General features: G+C 37.7%; 3 protein-coding genes across 14 annotated transcripts in view; 1 reads left to right on the top strand and 2 right to left on the bottom strand.

The window, feature by feature from the left end:
* Positions 1-2,194, bottom strand: part of Jarid2 (Jumonji, AT rich interactive domain 2) — a 37,013-nt gene extending 34,819 nt beyond the window's left edge. The window contains exon 1 of the mRNA XM_067789029.1: positions 1,605-2,194. Within this exon, the coding sequence (XP_067645130.1) occupies positions 1,605-1,699 (95 nt within the window). The 5' untranslated portion in view covers positions 1,700-2,194. The remainder of the gene's footprint in view (positions 1-1,604) is intronic.
* Positions 2,195-8,737: 6,543 nt separating this feature from the next.
* Uch-L5 (ubiquitin carboxy-terminal hydrolase L5) lies at positions 8,738-12,436 on the top strand. The gene is made up of 3 exons (XM_067789028.1): positions 8,738-8,925; positions 9,919-10,673; positions 11,475-12,436. Exons 1-3 carry the CDS (start codon positions 8,850-8,852, stop codon positions 11,625-11,627), a joined length of 984 nt encoding a protein of 327 aa, XP_067645129.1. The 5' UTR covers positions 8,738-8,849; the 3' UTR covers positions 11,628-12,436.
* A 269-nt stretch (positions 12,437-12,705) lies between these two features.
* Positions 12,706-18,411, bottom strand: part of LOC137252891 (serine-rich adhesin for platelets) — a 98,067-nt gene continuing 92,361 nt past the window's right edge. For all 12 annotated transcript variants that reach the window (XM_067789025.1, XM_067789017.1, XM_067789019.1 and 9 more), the window contains exon 8: positions 12,706-18,263. In XM_067789025.1, the coding sequence (XP_067645126.1) occupies positions 18,154-18,263 (110 nt within the window). In that variant the 3' untranslated portion in view covers positions 12,706-18,153. The remainder of the gene's footprint in view (positions 18,264-18,411) is intronic.

Here is an 18,411-nt window from a genome sequence, read left to right as displayed (position 1 = left end):
GCAAACGAACAGATGTAATTTACACCGACTTAAGTAAAGCATTTGACTCTGTTAATCGCGAGCTCTTATTTCACAAACTAGATGTTCTGGGCTTTCCAGCCCCTTTATTAAGTTGGATTTCAAGTTATCTTGAAAATAGACTCAACAAGTTTTTTTCAACAACAATCTTTCAAAGTCGTTTGATGTAACTTCTGGTAGCCATTTGGGCCCATTACTTTTTACCCTGTTCATTAATGACTTACCACAGGTTATCTTACATTCTAGAGTTTTTATGTATGCAGATGATGTAAAAATTGTTACAATATCTGCCTTCAAACTTCTTCTGTTTTGATCAGCTTCAGGCCGATCTTGACTCGTTTTAAAGATGGTGTACTGCAAATTTACTTTTTTGAATTACTCTAAATGTAGGCAAATGACTTTTCACCGGGTGAAGCCGCTCCTGACATCTTATATACTTAACGGCAACCCTTTGGAGCGGATATCTGTTGTAACTGATTAGGTGTTATTTTTGATCCGAAATTAAGTTTTACCATACATATTTCAACCACTATAAACAAAGCATCTGGTGTACTAAGATTTATCAAACGTTGGGTTTGATGACCCTTACTTCACCAAGAATCTTTATACCTTCCTGGTACGTCCTATTCTCGAGTACTGTTCACGTGTTTGGCCTCCAATCTATAAAATACATATATATCGGATTGGGTTGGTCCAGAGACAGTTTTTAATTTTTGAATTACGAGGTCTCAACTGGGAATCAAGTACTCATCTTGCACCATACAGGAATAGGCTTCTTCTAATCAATTTGCCATCTCTAGAGAATCGTAGAGTATTACCCGGTGTTATGTTCATTCACAAGCTCATCATCGGCGTGATTGACTCCCCTGACATAATCAGTCAACTAAATTTTGCTGTTCCTACTAGGGCCTCCAGACATTTTGTACCTTTTCATTTACCTCTACAATGATTTGTAAAACTGCATTGGCTTTGAAAGTTCATTTGCCGCTTTACATACTGCTATAACCTTAGGTTTAGCCTGATATTTAAATTTTATTTTTTCTTATACAATGCGATGTCCAATTTTTATAACATACTAATTTTCTATGTACCTCTTAAACTTTTTAATTTTAAGGATGGCTCTGTATTTACATATATATCTGTTCTATTATAATAATTAGTCGACCGCTTTGAATTTGCGTCGACTTTAAATATATAAAAAAAATAAAAGAAATATTTTTTTGTTACGAATTGAACGATTCCATGCAACCTATGTTATCACTCATATTTTTTGGTGGACAACTATACGCGCACATTCATACATATATCCGTTGAAGATGTGTCTAAATTCATTATGTATCAACTAAATATTCAGCACCAACTTACGAATTTATTGCGTGTATATGAAACATTTTATAACAGCTTCACTCGTTCTCATCTAATATATATGCGTACAGAAACACATACCGATGCTAAATGTATGTCCATTGGCTTTTTTCTTAATGAGATTATATATTAAATACATATTCATAGTTAACCCGTCACCAACTTTCTGATAAATTCTATTGTAATATGCCGGCTTAGCTATAACTAATTTTATTACTTACCGTTTAGGCATTTCTGGTGACGATTCTATTGCCGTCGGTTGCGGTGGCGGTGACTCTTTGCGTTTCCGCTTGGAATCTTTGGAAACGACCATCATTCATCCACCCCCTTCGCCTTCTCAACCTTTTCAATTCACACTTGAGTTCACTTAAAAAACAGTGTATATGAATGTGCGTCGTAATTTTGGAGCTCTAAAACTTTATAAAGCTGGGTGTGATGACTTTTATATATAAATAATACTTTGATACTAGTTTTTTTAATCAGTTTTAGGTATTAATTGAATGTGTTGTACAGATCGCATAAATTACTCCAATTATACACACCACCACCGCAATTTCCAATTTTTTTCATTTGCAAAATTTTCATCGACGTCGCAACATAAAAAATGGAACTTCATTTTTCCAATATCAACGCAGCAAACTTCTCACCACCTTCAGTTTTATTCGATGAAAAACAGATCACTTTAATAATTTTTGATATTTAGAAAAAATTGTTCCACATATTTTTATGAAAAAATTACATTTGAAAAACTTTTATTTTCTTCTACGATTCGCAATCACTCTGCACTTTTCTCAAGTGTTTTCAAAACTATTTGCTTTGTGTCATGGCGGACAAAATACAGAGGTGCATTTTTTTCATACCGGAAATGTGCAGAGTACAGTTTGCAGGCCTGTGTAGTATCAGAACGCGGGCTATAATTTTTTCACAAACATATCACTTCTATTCGAATTATCGCAGCTTTGCCATAAATAAGCATAAGCTATAAAGTCCAGTAATCAATTATATTCGTATAAAAAAGTGATGCATTTAATACTGTTATAAGTTCCACGTGTAAAATTTCACTACAAATCCACAAGAAAACAGACAGTGTTGCATTTTGATTGTCACTTCTTCCTTAAGGCTTATAAAGGGCTAATTAATGTTGACTTATAACCATAAAGCCATAACCAGATAAAACAGCTGATCGAACCTACCTTATGGAAATCAATGTAATCGATTAATGGTGCTATGCCATAACGCTAACGCCATAACCATACCATAGCCAACCAATTGGTACTTGGTTTTTCGCCATATCCATAACCTAAAAATATTTGAGTTGGTGAATTTAATAACTTTCTGTAGATTTTATTCATTGTTTTGGATACGTTAGGACTAAGAGACGAATTTTTTATGGAATATGTTTGTAAATTTTACGTTCTCATTTTTATGAAATTTTCACGATTTTTAAGTTAAGGCACCATTAATTGTTCACATTGGAGATGGTTATGGATGTGAATATGGTTACGACTATGGCGTTAGGGTTAAAGAAGTTTAATTGGCCCTTAAGCGCCAATTAATGGTGACTTATACATAACCAGATAAAACAGCTGATCGAACCAACCTTACGGAAATCAATGTAATCGATTAATGGTGCCATACCATAACGCTAAAGCCATAACCATCCATAGCCAACCAATTGGTTTTTCGCCATATCCATAACCTAAAAATATTTGAGTTGGTGAATTTGTCAACTTTTTGTATAGTTTATTTAGTGTTTTGGAAACGTTTTGACTAAGAGCCTTTTTGTTTGTGGAATATGTTGTAATTTTTTACGTTGTTGTCTTTTTTATGAAAATGTCAGCTGTTTAAGGTTATGGCACCATTAAACGGTCACAACAGAGATGGTTATGGATATGGGTATGGTGACGACTATGGTGTTAGGGTTAAAGCTGGAGACATTGGTGCTTTATCGGTAACCGTATCGGTAACCTTATAACAGCTGATTCGACCAACCTTATGAGAATCAATGCAATCGATTATTGGTGCCGCTAAGGTCGTAACCGTATCGTAGCCAACCAATTGGGTTTTGGTTTACCGTCGTAACGATAAACAGCTGATTACGTTAGGGGTACGGATACAGCGATACGACATACGGCACCAATGACTCCGGATTAAGGAAGGACAATGAGCCGAGCGACATGTAATGCCAGCGGCGCTTCCTTTTTTTGTCTATATGATCAACATTGCCCCTCATGGCCGGGCCGAGCAGTGCTCGCATATCTCAACATAGATATTAGCCGTGTTTTTTTTACACGCATACACGCTTCGTTTACGAGTGAAAAAAACGCCTATCCTCGCTTAGATAATGCTTAGGAGACCCATCTAGCGGCAGTGGTTAAACAACTAGCTACAGCTACAGGGTGTCCCGAAAAGCGGAGACACAGCCCTCTGTTGTATTTCTGTGTATAACATATAGCTGAATCAGTTGTGATAGATAGTGGACGTGCATAGAATACATGGAATTAGTGCAGAGGGTGAAACGTGGACACATATTTCAGTTACTTCTGAGTATAATGCGTATTAAAATTTAGTAGTACTAATTTTATGCGTAGCAATTTCAGAGGTGTATTTAAAGTTTGTCGCTTAGCAGTCCATATAAAGTTTAAGCGTAAACGTATATAAACGTGAAAACACAGCTATTATGAGGCTGGTAAGTGAACACAAACGTATCAAATGGAAGGATCATCTAAAGAACTACAACCTCTCTTCGGGTGTTGGTAAATTGTGGTCAATCGACAAATCCCTGCCCAATCCAACTAAACACAACGATAAAGTATCCTTCTCCTTCGGCGATAAAACTTTATATGATTCGAAGAAATGTGCGAGCGCCTTTTGCCGACAATTTATAATGCATTCTTCGTGCAAAAAGACGGGCACACAACTACAAACACGACGTGCAACCAATTATCATCCCCCACAGAGGTTGAAGGCGGCATCCACAAGGCCAAGCCCTCAAAATCAATAGGCCCAGACGGAATAGCCATGCCAATGCTAAAACACCTTGGCACTGAAGCCCTTTGTCATTCCTGAACAAAGGGAAAATGGCAAGGATAGTTACACTACTAAAGCCTGGTAGGCCAGTTAACAAATGCGAGTCATATCGCTCCTTTCGCCAGTATCGAAGACATTGGAAACCGTATTGCTCCCTCATTTCACGGCAAATCTTCGTCTAGCCACACACCAACATGGCTTCCGCAAAATGCACAGCACCACCACCGCGCTTAACGCCATAAACACTCAAATTAATTACGGACTACATCAGGAATAATCCCACCGTAGCACGAAGTCAGTAGAACTTGACCTGTCAAAAGCTTTTGACACAGTCAACCAATGCACGCTACTCCAAGACATAGAAGGCTCACACCTTTCCACTTGTCTAAAATTATGGACCGCAAATCATCTCAAGGGTCGGCAAGCGTCAGTTCAATTTAGGAAGGAAATCTCAAAACATAGGAAAATTAAACAAGGGTACCACAGGGTGGTGTCCTATCCCCGCTTCTGTTTAATTTCTACATATCAAAACTCCTTCCCCACCAGAAGGCGTTACAATCATTTCCTATGACGGCGTTGCACGATTATGGCGACGAGACATGGCACTTCAATTGATGGATTAGTTTCTAAAATAAACAACTATTTCCCCGATATTTCTAGTTTCTTCACCTCGCACAATCTGGCATTATCACCCACAAAATCCGCGGCCACTCTATTAACGACGTGGAAGGAGCAGATGTCACAAATATTGACGTCGATAGTGTCACACTACCAACTGTCAGTCACCCAGAGATCTTAGGGGTAACGTTCGATAATACTCTGACCTTCATAAAAAAAAAACGTTGCTAACCACGTACAAAGCAATTGGCCGGCCGCTCATGAGCTACGCGTCACCAATTTGGTCGCCTGGTCTTAAAAACACATACTACCATCGGATGTATCCTTATGATCCCGACCACCTCCTACATAGTGAGGCCAGAGAGCTCAATATTAAAGAGTACAACGAAATGCTGAACAGGCAGTTTTTGCTAAATTGTCACAAACCAGGACTATGACGAGATCCGGCACTTGACAACACAGCCGTTTGATCCAGATAGGCATAAGCAGCCCCTAAGACAAATCCACACAGAATCGGTAAACGCTTTTGCCAGAGCTTGCAGGAGAAGAAATACACTACTAAGAGAGACACGAGGCACACTGGCCCAACTTCGTTCTGGATACTCTAACAGTTTAAACTCTTACTTGTCCAGAATAAACCCCGACATATGTAATGTATGTCCTGCATGCGATGTATCCCCACATGACACCAACCATCTTTTCAATTGTAATGTGGAACTTACGCCTCTTCGCAAGTACCGGAACCTGTGTTACCCAGAGTGAAACCAACCCCATCAGACTGGCAATTGGCCAACTCCCTCTTCAATGAGGCCAGAGTCAGATGGACAGTGGAATCCTTTGAGAAATACAAATCTCCGGGGGTGGATGGCATCTCCCGGCGCTAATGCAGCAAGGGACACAGATTATCCCACATCTGGCCAGGATCATGAGAGATAGCCTGGCACTGGGATACATACCCATGATGTGGAGAAGAGCAAAAGTGGTTTTCATACCAAAAGTAGGAAAAAAGGACTATTCACAAGCAAAGTCCTTCAGACCAATAAGTCTAACTTCCTTTGTCTTGAAGGCAATGGAAAAGATATTAGACCAAGAAATTAGGTCGAACGCCCTCAAGAGCTGGCCCCTACATCATAGCCAGCATGCGTACAGAGCGGGTAGGTCCACGGACACAGCTCTGTACCAATTAACATCTGAAATAGAGAGGGCGTTCGAAACAGAGGAAACAGTGATTTGCGCTTTCCTTGACATCGAGGGTTCCTTTGATAACACATCTCACGAAAGCGTAAACATAACACTGCAGAGAAGAGGAATTCAGATGCCTATCCAGAGATGGATTGACAATCTACTCCGCACAAGAATCGCTGAAGTCCATGTAGGCAACAGCGCAGTTAAGGTTAATACCACGAGGGGGTGCCCTCAAGGAGGTGTTCTATCACCCCTTCTGTGGAGCCTAGTAGTGAATGAACTCCTGCAAAAGCTATTTGACAGTAGCATAAGATGCCAGGGATATGCTGACGACATCGTCATAATTGCAAGGTTGCAAGGGGTAAATTCGAGAGTACGCTCTGTGACATAATACAGAGAGCATTGAATATTACAAAGGGATGTTGTGCCACTGTGGGGCTTAACATCAACCCATCTAAAACGTCCATTATCCTTTTCACCAGAAGAAGGGCCCTAACAGCCCTGAGAGCAATTACAATAGTTCGCGTGGCACTAGAACATGGAACCGTGGTGAAATACTTGGGGGTCATTTTTGACACCAAGCTCCTATGGAAACAGCACTTTGACTCCATGAGAGCTAGGGCCACGAGGTACATCATGGTATGCAAACGTTTAGCAGGCAAATCATGGTCAAACCATGATAGTAAAACCTATGATAACATACGGTTCGATAGCCTGGGCATCAAGAACAACTCGGGCGGCGACGAGGCAAGCACTGTCAAAACTTCAGCGACTGGCATGGGTATGCATCACGGGAGCCATGCGCACATGCCCTACAGCAGCGCTGGAGGCTATCCTCGATCTGACCCCGCTGCATATATCAATAGAGCAGTCAGCCAAGCGAACCCTCCTGAATCTCGCTAAGGAGGGCTCGAGCATAGGTAAAGTCATATCGGCCCGAAACATGTAGGAATTGAGAGAGAAGATCACGATCTCTCAACTCCCGAGGGATGATATCCTCAGGCAGATAGTCTATGAGAGAAGGTATAAAGTAGAACTGGGAGACAAGGGTACGTGGGAGGAAAGCAGAATTGAGTACATTCATCAGCTAAATATAATAGTATAGTATATAGATGGCTCGGAGACGCCAGAGGGGATTGGATCTGGAGTCACTGGACCCAGAGCCAAGATATCAACGCCTCTGGGAGCACACCCGAGCATTTTTCAAGCGGAAGTATTCGCTATAAGCCAGTGTGCTGACCTGAACCTTCAGCGCGAATACTCCAATGAAACAATTGCCATATTCAGTGACAGTCAGGCCGCCCTCAAGGCGCTCTCGGCGTCTGAAATAAAATCAGCACTATTCCTTGAGTGCGTTGAAAAGCTAAATCAACTAGGAGCACACAACAAACTGTTGTTGGCCTGGGTTCCTGGCCACAGGGGAGTGGAGGCTAATGAGCAAGCGGACAGCCTGGCAAGAGAGGCAGCAACGACACAACCTATTTTTCCTCAGCCGTTCCTGCCAGTAGGCCCGCAAGAAATCAGAGGGCATCTACTAGTAGAAGAAAGGGAAAAAGGGGAACACTGGCGCAATATGCTAGGCCTGAGGCAATCTAAGTTACTGTTAGGGGGTAAAATACAACTCGATATAAGGCATTAATAGGCCTCTCGAAAGATAGCCTAAGGATCCTAACAGCTATTCTTACAGGACATTGCAGACTGAACAGCCACATGCAGAAGCTTGGCATACTATCGAACAACACATGCCGATTTTGTGATCGATCAGCGGAGACGGCGGAACATTTACTCCTGGAATGTGACGCAATCTCAAGACGTAGGGCTAAGTTTTTGGGCTCACCATGGCCAGAGCATTTTCACATCAAATCCCTCAAGCCAGGTGAACTGCTGGATGAGGTGCTGTGAAGCAGTTGAGGGCACAATAGACCAATGGTCGCAGTGCGATCCTCAATTAATTAGCTATCTATCTATCTACGCCCATAACACCAATCTCAATATGGTCCGCCCCTGTTGAAACTGCCAGTTTCCTTGGACTCCCGTTAGACTTTGATGACAATTTATGAGTTCACAACCACATGAAAATCGCCAACTTCTGCTGCAAACTTCGAGTTATTATTGTCGAGATCAATACACGTCCTTTGACACCTCTCCCGATATTTTTGGAAGCGTATTAGCAGTTTTTTTGGTGATTTTTCCGGACCAAGGCTGTCATTTCAGTGTAACCCCATTTAAAAAGCATATTAGCTGCCGACCTCTGCTCTATACTTTTACCCCGAATGCTTAGATCGGGCGTTTTTGAAACGAATTATGAAACAAGGCAGTATGCAAACTCTTTTTAAAATAGAGCATTTTCGAAACGGCAGCTAAGATTTGGTTATTTCCGCCCAGTAGTTGATATTATTTTGCACAGTGGTAAACAATATTTCAAAACCCACCATAGCTATGGACTATCGAGCTGTCAACAAAAGTCACTTATAGTTGGCAGCTCTATTTATACCTACATTGTGATTTGCATTTTTCGTTTTTTTGGCAGGTAAAAGGTTTTTGTCATCTTTAATTTTAATGAACATAAAAGTTTGCTGACTTCAATAAAAATTTCAGAAAAATCATTTTAATATTATTCAAAAGGAAACGAAATGTCGGACGCCGCAGGCAGCTGGTGTTTAATTGAGAGCGACCCAGGTGTATTTACGGAATTAATACGTGAATTTGGTAAGACTCCTGATTAGAATGCCGGTGTTATCAAAACTTTATTAAATCGTCTCCTGAGCATTTTAATTACTTAAAACAATAAAGAAAAAGTATTTAACCTTACTAATAAGTAGATAAATATTCATACATGCATGTGGTGAATTGAGTTTGCATATTATACTACTGGTTAATTGATCTCCAAGTTTCTACCTCCGTCATCAAGATAAAAAATGCTAAAAAATTTCAGTTCCAATATACAGAGATCCCTCGATTTGCTTTGATAATAGTTCAACTTGAGCTTTTCGCCGCATATAATGGCGAGGTGCAACTCTATGGCTGATCTAAGGATATGACGGCATTTACCTCCCATTCTCCAGTCTACTGACTTCCTTTAAATTGTGTGGCTCTCTTTACTCAAAAGATGTTTTGAAGATTGGACTACCGATATCCGTAAACCGTCAATAAACCCTGCCAAGTACATGAATATATGACTTGATATTACCGCATCAACCCATCTAGGGGGACCCGGTGATCCTAGACAGCACAATCAATTGTATTAGGATTCGCCCTGCTTAAATTAGGTTAATACTGTCTAGTGTGTAAAGTGCGCCTTAAATAAATGTAAGGCGCGATAACCTCCGAGGAGATCCAAGGCCGAGCTTCTCTTCCAATTTGCGTCGTGCTCCTCTTGATTTTCCCTACAAATTGGCCGGACGGGAGCTACATGTTTTATGCCGACTCCAAACGGCATCTGCAAGGCAGACGAGTTTTCACTGATAGCTTTTCATGGCAGAAATACACCCGGAGCGCTTGCCAAACACTGCCGAGGGCGACCACGCTTAGAAAACTTTTCTTCTAATTGAAAAACCTTATTATATATGCGCCTTTCAGGAACTGAATTCATCAATTGCAAAGCAATATTGTTTTCACAGAAAGGCAAATCAAAATTAACAATTTAGTTCACATCAAAAAGCCCCACCATACTAAAAAATATGTATTTGCTTTTAATTTCAGGATGTGAAGGCGTTCAAGTGGAGGAGATTTGGAGTTTAGAACCTGACCTATTTAAAGACCTCGAACCCATTCATGGGCTCATTTTCCTTTTTAAATGGGTGCAGGATGATGAATCATCTGGATCCGTTGTACGCGATGATCGTCTAGATAATATATTCTTTGCAAAGCAAGTCATTAACAATGCATGCGCAACACAGGCAATACTTAGCATTCTGTTGAACTGTGACCATGAAGACATTAAGCTGGGACCAACACTTACTGAATTCAAAGAATTTTCGCAATCCTTTGATCCTTATACAAAAGGCCTTACACTAAGTAATGCACCAAAAATTCGCTCAGTGCATAACTCGTTTGCACGACAAACCCTTTATGAGCTAGATACAAAAAATCAAAATAAAGATGACGACGTTTATCATTTTATTGGATATATACCAATTAATGGACGTTTATATGAATTGGATGGTTTGAAAGAAGGTCCATTGGATTTGGGCGCTGTATCTTCCGAACAAAATTGGATTGATGTTGTACGCCCAATAATTGAGAAACGTATGCAAAAATATAGCGAAGGTGAAATACATTTCAATCTTATGGCCCTAGTGTCAGATAGATTGAAAATATATCAGCAGAAAATCGATAAAATGTTGGCAACTGCTGACGATGCTATGGATACAGGAGATGGTGAAGATCGCCAGACCGAAATAACGAAATTGCGTTCAAAAATTGAATATGAAGTGGAAAAACGGAAACGCTATAAGGTAATTAAAATCTCGGTTACCAGTTCGAAAACACCCTATCTCAGGGAATAATTTTTCAAAAACCAATATCGCATATATTTGTTTCAAAAGCCCCATGAAATGATGATGTAATACGTGTGTCGAATTATCAGATGCACCAACTTCATTACCGAAGCGGTCGGGATAGTACCCAAAGGAGCTAGTAGCTGAACATACCCCATTTATATCCGGCAAAGCAATGCCGCATCGTAAAGTTCTAGTTGTTGCTGTTCTAGCGATAAAGGCACTCACCGAGGGTTTTGGGGGAGTGTTAACGATGTTGATGGTTCTTTGCCTTATATAGATCGGGTACGTTCCGGAAACAAGCACACGTTTCGGGAACGATTTAATATGACCAAATTAAACCTTATAGGACATCCATCTAGATGGCACTGGTCTTGTCTCTGTTAAATTATTTAAAAAAAAAAAAGATTTCTAATCGATCTCGCCAAAACAACCCTTCTAGGGCATCCATCTAGATGTCACCGGTATTGTCTCTGTTAAATTATTTTCCAAAAAAAAAAAAACAGATTTCCCATCGATCTCGGTGATAAAGTTCTTTAATTAAGATTATTAGGGTTCGCCTCAAAACTCAAGTTCGCTCTGGGCGCTGCAATACTTCCAACCGCTCCACTTGGAAGATCTGTCCTGTTCCTGTGATTTGAACAGTAGCTCTAGAGGGTAGCTAGTTAATTAATTAATTCAGCTTTGGCAGTTGTTCAAGAAATATCCTTTTTATGAATTAAAAGTTATTAATGTGTTGAATATATTTAAATTTTACAGATCGAAAACATTCGGCGTAAGCACAATTATTTACCATTCATAGTTGAATTACTTAAAATGTTGGGAGAGCAAGGCCAATTAATGCCCATATATGAAAAGGCGAAGCAAAGAGCTATAGAAAGAGAAGCTGCTGTATCTAAAAGCAAATCTTAAGCGTTGCGAAATGTATCTATTGACTGCATTTGAAAATTTTTAATTTTCATTCATTTGTCATTATATTGCTATTGGTCCTGCAATTTCGCAGTTATTCACCAACATTTGTTAATAATACTTACATACACATATTGCTATCGAACTGGTTATCTTAAGTATAAGAAATAATCACGTGTAATGTTTTGTTAATATATTTGGCAAGAAGTTGCCAAGTAATCGCGCAAACGAAAAAAATAAAATATGTGTTGTTTGTAACTCGCTTTTCATAGTAAAACAAAGAAGAATTCAAACTTGGTGTTTTATTTCTTTATGTTTATTCATTTAGTATTTTTTATTCATATTTCAATTTTATGCATTAATATCTATATATATATATAATATATAATTTAATGTATATAGTTGATCTTTATTACAATATGTATGTATGTATATTATGCAGATTTCATTGCATTTGCATTCAATAATATTTTAAGTATTGTATATAGGAATAATATGTTAATCAGTGATTTTGTCGGTTTATATGTTTCATCGTACTTTCATATCAAGTTTTTTTTTGGGATACTTTTTGCAAGGATTCTATGTTTACATGTTCTTGTTTTGATTAGAGTTTGTTGTTTTGTTTTAACTCCATTACTTATTTCTTGGTGCGAGTTGTTTGATTTGAGTAGTCCTTGAATATTCTCTAAACTTGAATGTTATTAAAAAGATATTTGCTATAATATTACAAATCTAACAAAATTAATTATTAAATAACTCGATTTCACTTTAACAAGTAATGAAAAAATTAACAAAAAAAGCGAATAATAAAATATGTATGTTATTACTTCATAAAAATTCGAAATAAATGTATGCATTATATGTACACAAAAAGCAAAGTAAATGTAAAACAAATTCACAGAAACAGATATTAAGCTAACGAAAAGCTTTTCGTCTACAAACGTATGAAATACAACGTAGAATGATCGAAATGCAAGTTGGGTTTGTTTTAAAGTTGAATCATTAACAATTATTCACTCTCAAGGTTGAAAAAAAAAAAGATTATTAAATAAAGTTAAAATAAATTTAATATTTAAAGCGGTTTACTTCGTTTATTATAGCAAGCTTACTTTAAATTATTCTCAAAAACACAGCACAAGCTTCTTAATTCTTCCTTAATTTCACGCGAAGGGAGGAGTGGGTTCCTCTTACTGGATTTGCACATGATTCGATCCGCCAGTGCAGTGGGATGTGGCGATCTGGGTTTCCTGACCTGAGACAAGAACTGGCTTGAGCAACCAAATGGTGTGGAAAATACGATCTTGACAATTTTCCTTCTGATAACACCACACACGTAATTTCTTCAATTTAAGTAGTACATACAAAACTGCTGTTTTCCTATTTTGATTTTTACAATTTCATCTGTGGCTGCTTACTCAAACTCAGCTCGTGTATTCTAATTGTTAAGACACTATTAATTAATGGTAAATTGTAGGAAATCAGCTAAGAAATCGAAGCATACGATCATAGATCGAAAACTATTTTCACTCAAGCGATAGAAATTAGGCTATGCAACTATTTAAAATATTTAAAATAATATATTATGGATCTAGAGAATACGCGTTTTTTTTCTCAAACGTTGTGGCAGCGCACTGCCCTCAAGTGGCCCGATGAAACCAGGTTAATCCTGTTATTATTATTTTTTTTTGTTTTTTTTTTTTTTTTAATTCATACATAGTTTGTTTTTTTTTTGTTTGTATCCTAATTCTTATTTATGTTTTATTTATATTTATAATTTTTATTGTTAACGAGTCTTTGAGAGGCAGTGGCTTCTTAAGCGCCGACATCTAAAACCGCTCAGCAACAGAGAAACTCATCAGCTGAGAAATATAGATTCACCAAATACAATAGATTAAAAGTATAAATATAATTTTTTAATTATTAAGAGAAGATAGAACCGCTTTTGATGGCAAAGAGCGAGTCTGGAACATCAATTATTCTCGAGTGAGAGTTATAATCTTCACACAAACATAGAAAAGGTTCGTTAAGTTGGAAATTGCTTCTGCATTGTTTAAGAATTATAGGTTTATAATGTCTTGAAACTCGGCATGGAACATTCAAGTTTACTTCGTTCAAAAGAAATGGGCTTGAAATCGATCCATTTAAAAGTCTACCCATAAATAGTACACCTGGCATTTCTCTACGACTTGCAAGGGTAGAAAGATTTATTAGTTTTAACCGACTAGTGTGAGAAGGAAGATTATACGGAGAGTTCTATTGAAGATTTCTCAAGGCGAAAAGTAAAAACTGTTTTTGAATTGATTCTAGTCCATCCACATGAACATGATAACGCGGATCCCAAATTATCGATCCATATTCTAATATCGGCCTCACCAATGATGTAAAAAGGGTTTTTGTAACGTAAGGATCACTAAACTCTTGCCCATCTTTTCACAAATACTAAACCTCTTGCTTTATTGACTGTGGCATTAATATTAGGGTTGAAACCAAGTTTGCAATTCATTGTAACTCCCAAGTCGACAAAAACATCAATGCTTTCCAGAGTTTGGCCATCAATTGTGGCTGTACGTTCCCACGTGAAAAACACATGAATTTACATTTTTCTATGTTGAGCGGCATAAAATTCGCATTAAACCAAGTAACTAAACAATTTAAATCCGCCTGGAGTACAGAACGTTCTTCAACCGACGCGTATGACTTAAAAAGTTTTACGTCGTCGGCATACATTAAAATTTTAGAATATTTTATAGTTGTGGAAATATCGTCTATAAAGAGCAAAAACAGAATAGGGCCGAGATGGCTGCCCTGAGACACACCGGAGGGAACATCGATGACATTCGAACAAATGTTTTTAAGAATGACTCTTTGAGTTCTACCGCAAAGATAGGAGGAGATCCAGCGAGTTAGGCCAGGTTGAAAGCCAAGCAATTCGAGTTTATAAACAAGTAATGAGTGGCGTACTTTGTCGAATGCTTTGCTGAAATCAGTGTATATAACGTCGGTATGGTGATTGCTTCTAAACCCATTAAAGGTGTGAGTTGTAAATTCAAGCAAATTGGTTGTGGTTGATTTGGCTCTACAAAAGCCATGCTGAGAACTATCTATCAATGTAGAAATCGAAAATATAAGGTGATTAGTAACGATTGCTTCGAAAAGCTTAGGGATAGCGGAGAGCTTTGCTATTCCACGATAGTTTTCAATAGACGACTTGCTTCCTTTTTTATGGAGTGGGATAAGAAAAGATTCCTTCCAAGCCGTCGGGAAAATGCCATTTTTTAAAGAGAGGTTAAACAGATCAGTAAGGGGCTGGTAAATGTATTCCGCACATTTTTTAAGAAAACATGTTGGGATGAAATCGGGACCGTATTTGAAGGATTCTTTTAGGGTCTGTAGATGTAATAGAACATCTTCAGGCAACAAATGTAGAGCATATATTGAGTTACTAGAATGGAGCTCCTATGGATAATTTGTAGGTCATGAATCAACCAGAGCAGAGTAATTAGAGTGAAAGAATTGAGCGAAGAAGTTTGCAATCTCTTGATTGTCGCTGGAAATGCTATTTCTAAAATTCATCGCAGAAGGAAACCCGTTAGTCCTGCGTTTAGAATTTACGAAATCATAAAAAGACTTCGGGTTGCAAATAATGTTTCTTTTAATTTTACATATGTAAGCTTTATAACACTTTTTATTAAGTTCAAAATACTTATGACGGAAAATAGCGTACTGTGCATAATCAGAATGTAAACCGGTTCTCTTATATAATTTGAATAAACGTGGTTTCTTATTTTTTAAAGCTTTTAGCTCTTTAGGCTTGCACTGGTTCAGTGTACGAGCATGTGCGTTTGGGCACATGTTTTTCAAATAAAGTATAAATGGTTTTATTAAAATGTAAAACGTTTTGCTCTAAATCCTCTTTATGTCGAGGCCGCGTTGTCCCTAGTTGTCCCATATTTCATTTAACCGATACACCATTTCGGAGTTATTTTTATTTAAAAAACGGCATTCGATCAAGGATCGCATGTTAGGATTCGGCTGCAGCACTTCTTAGATAAATTTATAACTATCACTTATAGACATCATGATGTATGTGTGTACTTATTTATTTCCTATGGGGTCTGGAAAACTCACTTACTGACACTAACAGTGAAAGGAAATATTAAAAAAGATGCAACCATTGAGTACGGAGAATGCGCTCAACAAATTCAGATGAATCGAAATATTAGCGTTGTTAGAAAGTAATTTCACTGTTATTTTTAGATATACATATACCCATATACCTCCATAAAGCTAACTTATGAAACAAACGTCCACCTTAAAAAAGTTTAAATTATCTTTGACCCTGCTTAGTCACTATGAAATGTTTAGGAGACCAATAATGAACATAACTTTTTTAGTAGGTTTGGACGATGAGATGAGAACATTCACTCCATTTGAGCGCTAATCGGAAATTCAGAAGCGAGCGTATTTTCGCGACTGATTCGTAGTTTTTTTTTTGACCTCAGAACATTTCAAAAAGGTTTCCTGTGGTCATACCGAATCTTTCGATTTCGAGATGGTCGGGCTAGTACTTTAAGGCTGCTCGTTACCGGACGTACCGGATCTGCATCTAGCAAGGACCATCAACATCGATAACACTCCCCAAGACCTTCGGGGAGTGTCGCTACAACAACAACAGCAGTACTCGCCTTAAGGGAGAGAAATGAAATGCTGAACAGTTTCTGTTGAATCCCCAGAAACTTGGACATCCCAACAGACATCTGATTGAAGAGGCCCCGGCTTGCAGGGACTTTAGAAGTCATATCTGTAAGCACTTTGAAGAAATCCGACACTTAAAAATTCAGCAGCATGAAGAAAAGGAGCATGAAAAGGCCCAAGGAGATATCCACAAAAAGCCGTAGGACTACTATGCCAAAGATTGTCCGGTGAAATATGAAAAATACCCGGAGCTCGCAGTTGAGGGAAGCAAGCTCCCCAGGGAGACGCGCATAACTCTAGTTGAACTTCTCCAATGTATGTCTTGCAATGCGGAACCAACGCCTCTAACACCCTTATCTCTTTGGATCAACTCTGTTGAAACTACAAGTTGCCTCGTACGCCCGTGAGAGGATATTGATGACAATTTGTGAGTAATCGCACCTATTGAATTGGACAAAGCACTGCTACAAGAACAACATTAAGTACACAGTTAAAAGTTTGAGTATAATTTTCAAGCATTCGTCCATTTACTTAATATTAAAGTGGAAACCTCTCAATTTACTATGCGCATTTTGATTTTATTTGGTTTAAATTTTAAACGTATTTGAACAATAAATCTAAAATCTCTAAGTTTTGAACTAACATTTAAAAAATCTGAAAATATAAACTTGTGTTTGCTTTTTCGTTAAAAAAATTTACAGTTACTGCTGCAAACCTAAGGGCCAATTAAACTTCCTTAACCCTTACACCATAGTCGTAACTATACCCATATCCATAACCATCTCCAATGTGATCGATTAATGGTGCCTTAACCTAAAAAACGTGAATATTTCATAAAAATGAAGAAAACGCAAAAAATTACAAACATATTCCACAAAAAATAAATCTCTTAGTCATAACGTATCCAAAACAATAAATAAAATCTACAAAAAGTTATTAAATTCTCCAACTCAAATATTTTTAGGTTATGGATATGGCGAAAAACCAAAAAGCAATTGGTTGTCTATGATATGGTCATCCCGATCATTTCAGTATACTTATTGGTAGACTTATCTCTTCTCCTTTAATGACCTACAATTTTGAGCCTCCTGACAAACTTCATTTTCATAAAAGGTATAGTTAGTGTTATGCGTTTGATGAGATTTGAAACAAAAATGTGTTATTGCAATACCCAGAAAAAAATTGATTTTGTTAAATAGTGTTGTTATAAGATATATATTTGTGCCGTAGGGTATTTCACTTTGTTTACTGCATTGTTTTGATCAAGTAATTTTAATTTTTCTTTTCGCTCATTTGGTTTGTTAATTTTTCTTACACGCATAAGTACTATGGGGCTTTTCACGCCAAGTCTACTCTCTTGAAACACTTGCTATTTCCAAAATATCTTTATTTAAAAATGTGCTGGACTAAAAATGTATCGAATATAATCTCAATGAAGAAGGCGCGAAATTTCTAGAGCCTGTATTATGCAACCCGTTCATATTTGCGTCCCTTCTTTTTCACAGTTAGGAGCAGTTTCACCAAGCTTTCGTGAATATGGAGTTATCCAAGTTTTTCAAGTGGGAACACTTGTCGTGATAATGCCTTATATGAAAAACAAATTTTGAAACTCTACCATAACTTTTCTTAATGCTTAATTCTTACGAATACTATTTATATTTTTTATTAACATAATTGTTTGCATGAATTTTTGAAGACACAACAGTTTCGGGTCCAGTTCCAGGAAGTATAATTTCATATTATTTTGTTTCAATTTCGTATCTTTTCTCCCACATTTTACACTAAGTGAAATATCTTCTTCGACTTCGTCATTCAAACAATTTGATGGCTATTGCTAGGTCTTAAGGCCATCAGAATGTTGTGGTGTTGGTTTTACGGAGGTTTGTTGTTGTGCGGTAACGGGAGAGGAGGAGGTTTGCATTTGTTCACTACTTTCTCTTTGAACTGTAATTGAATAAATATTTATTTGTTTGTTTTGTAATATTCATTGTACTGTTATAATTTGAATAATTTGTAAATTGTTGCTATAGCATTTTGTTGTTGGTTGTGCGTCAAATAGGTATTGTTAAATTTTGAAAATATTGATTTCTTT

The sequence above is a fragment of the Eurosta solidaginis genome, chromosome 5 (genome assembly GCF_040869045.1).
Source record: "Eurosta solidaginis isolate ZX-2024a chromosome 5, ASM4086904v1, whole genome shotgun sequence".
Classification (NCBI taxonomy): Eukaryota; Metazoa; Arthropoda; class Insecta; order Diptera; family Tephritidae; genus Eurosta; species Eurosta solidaginis.
This window is presented reverse-complemented; position numbering and strand designations above follow the sequence as displayed.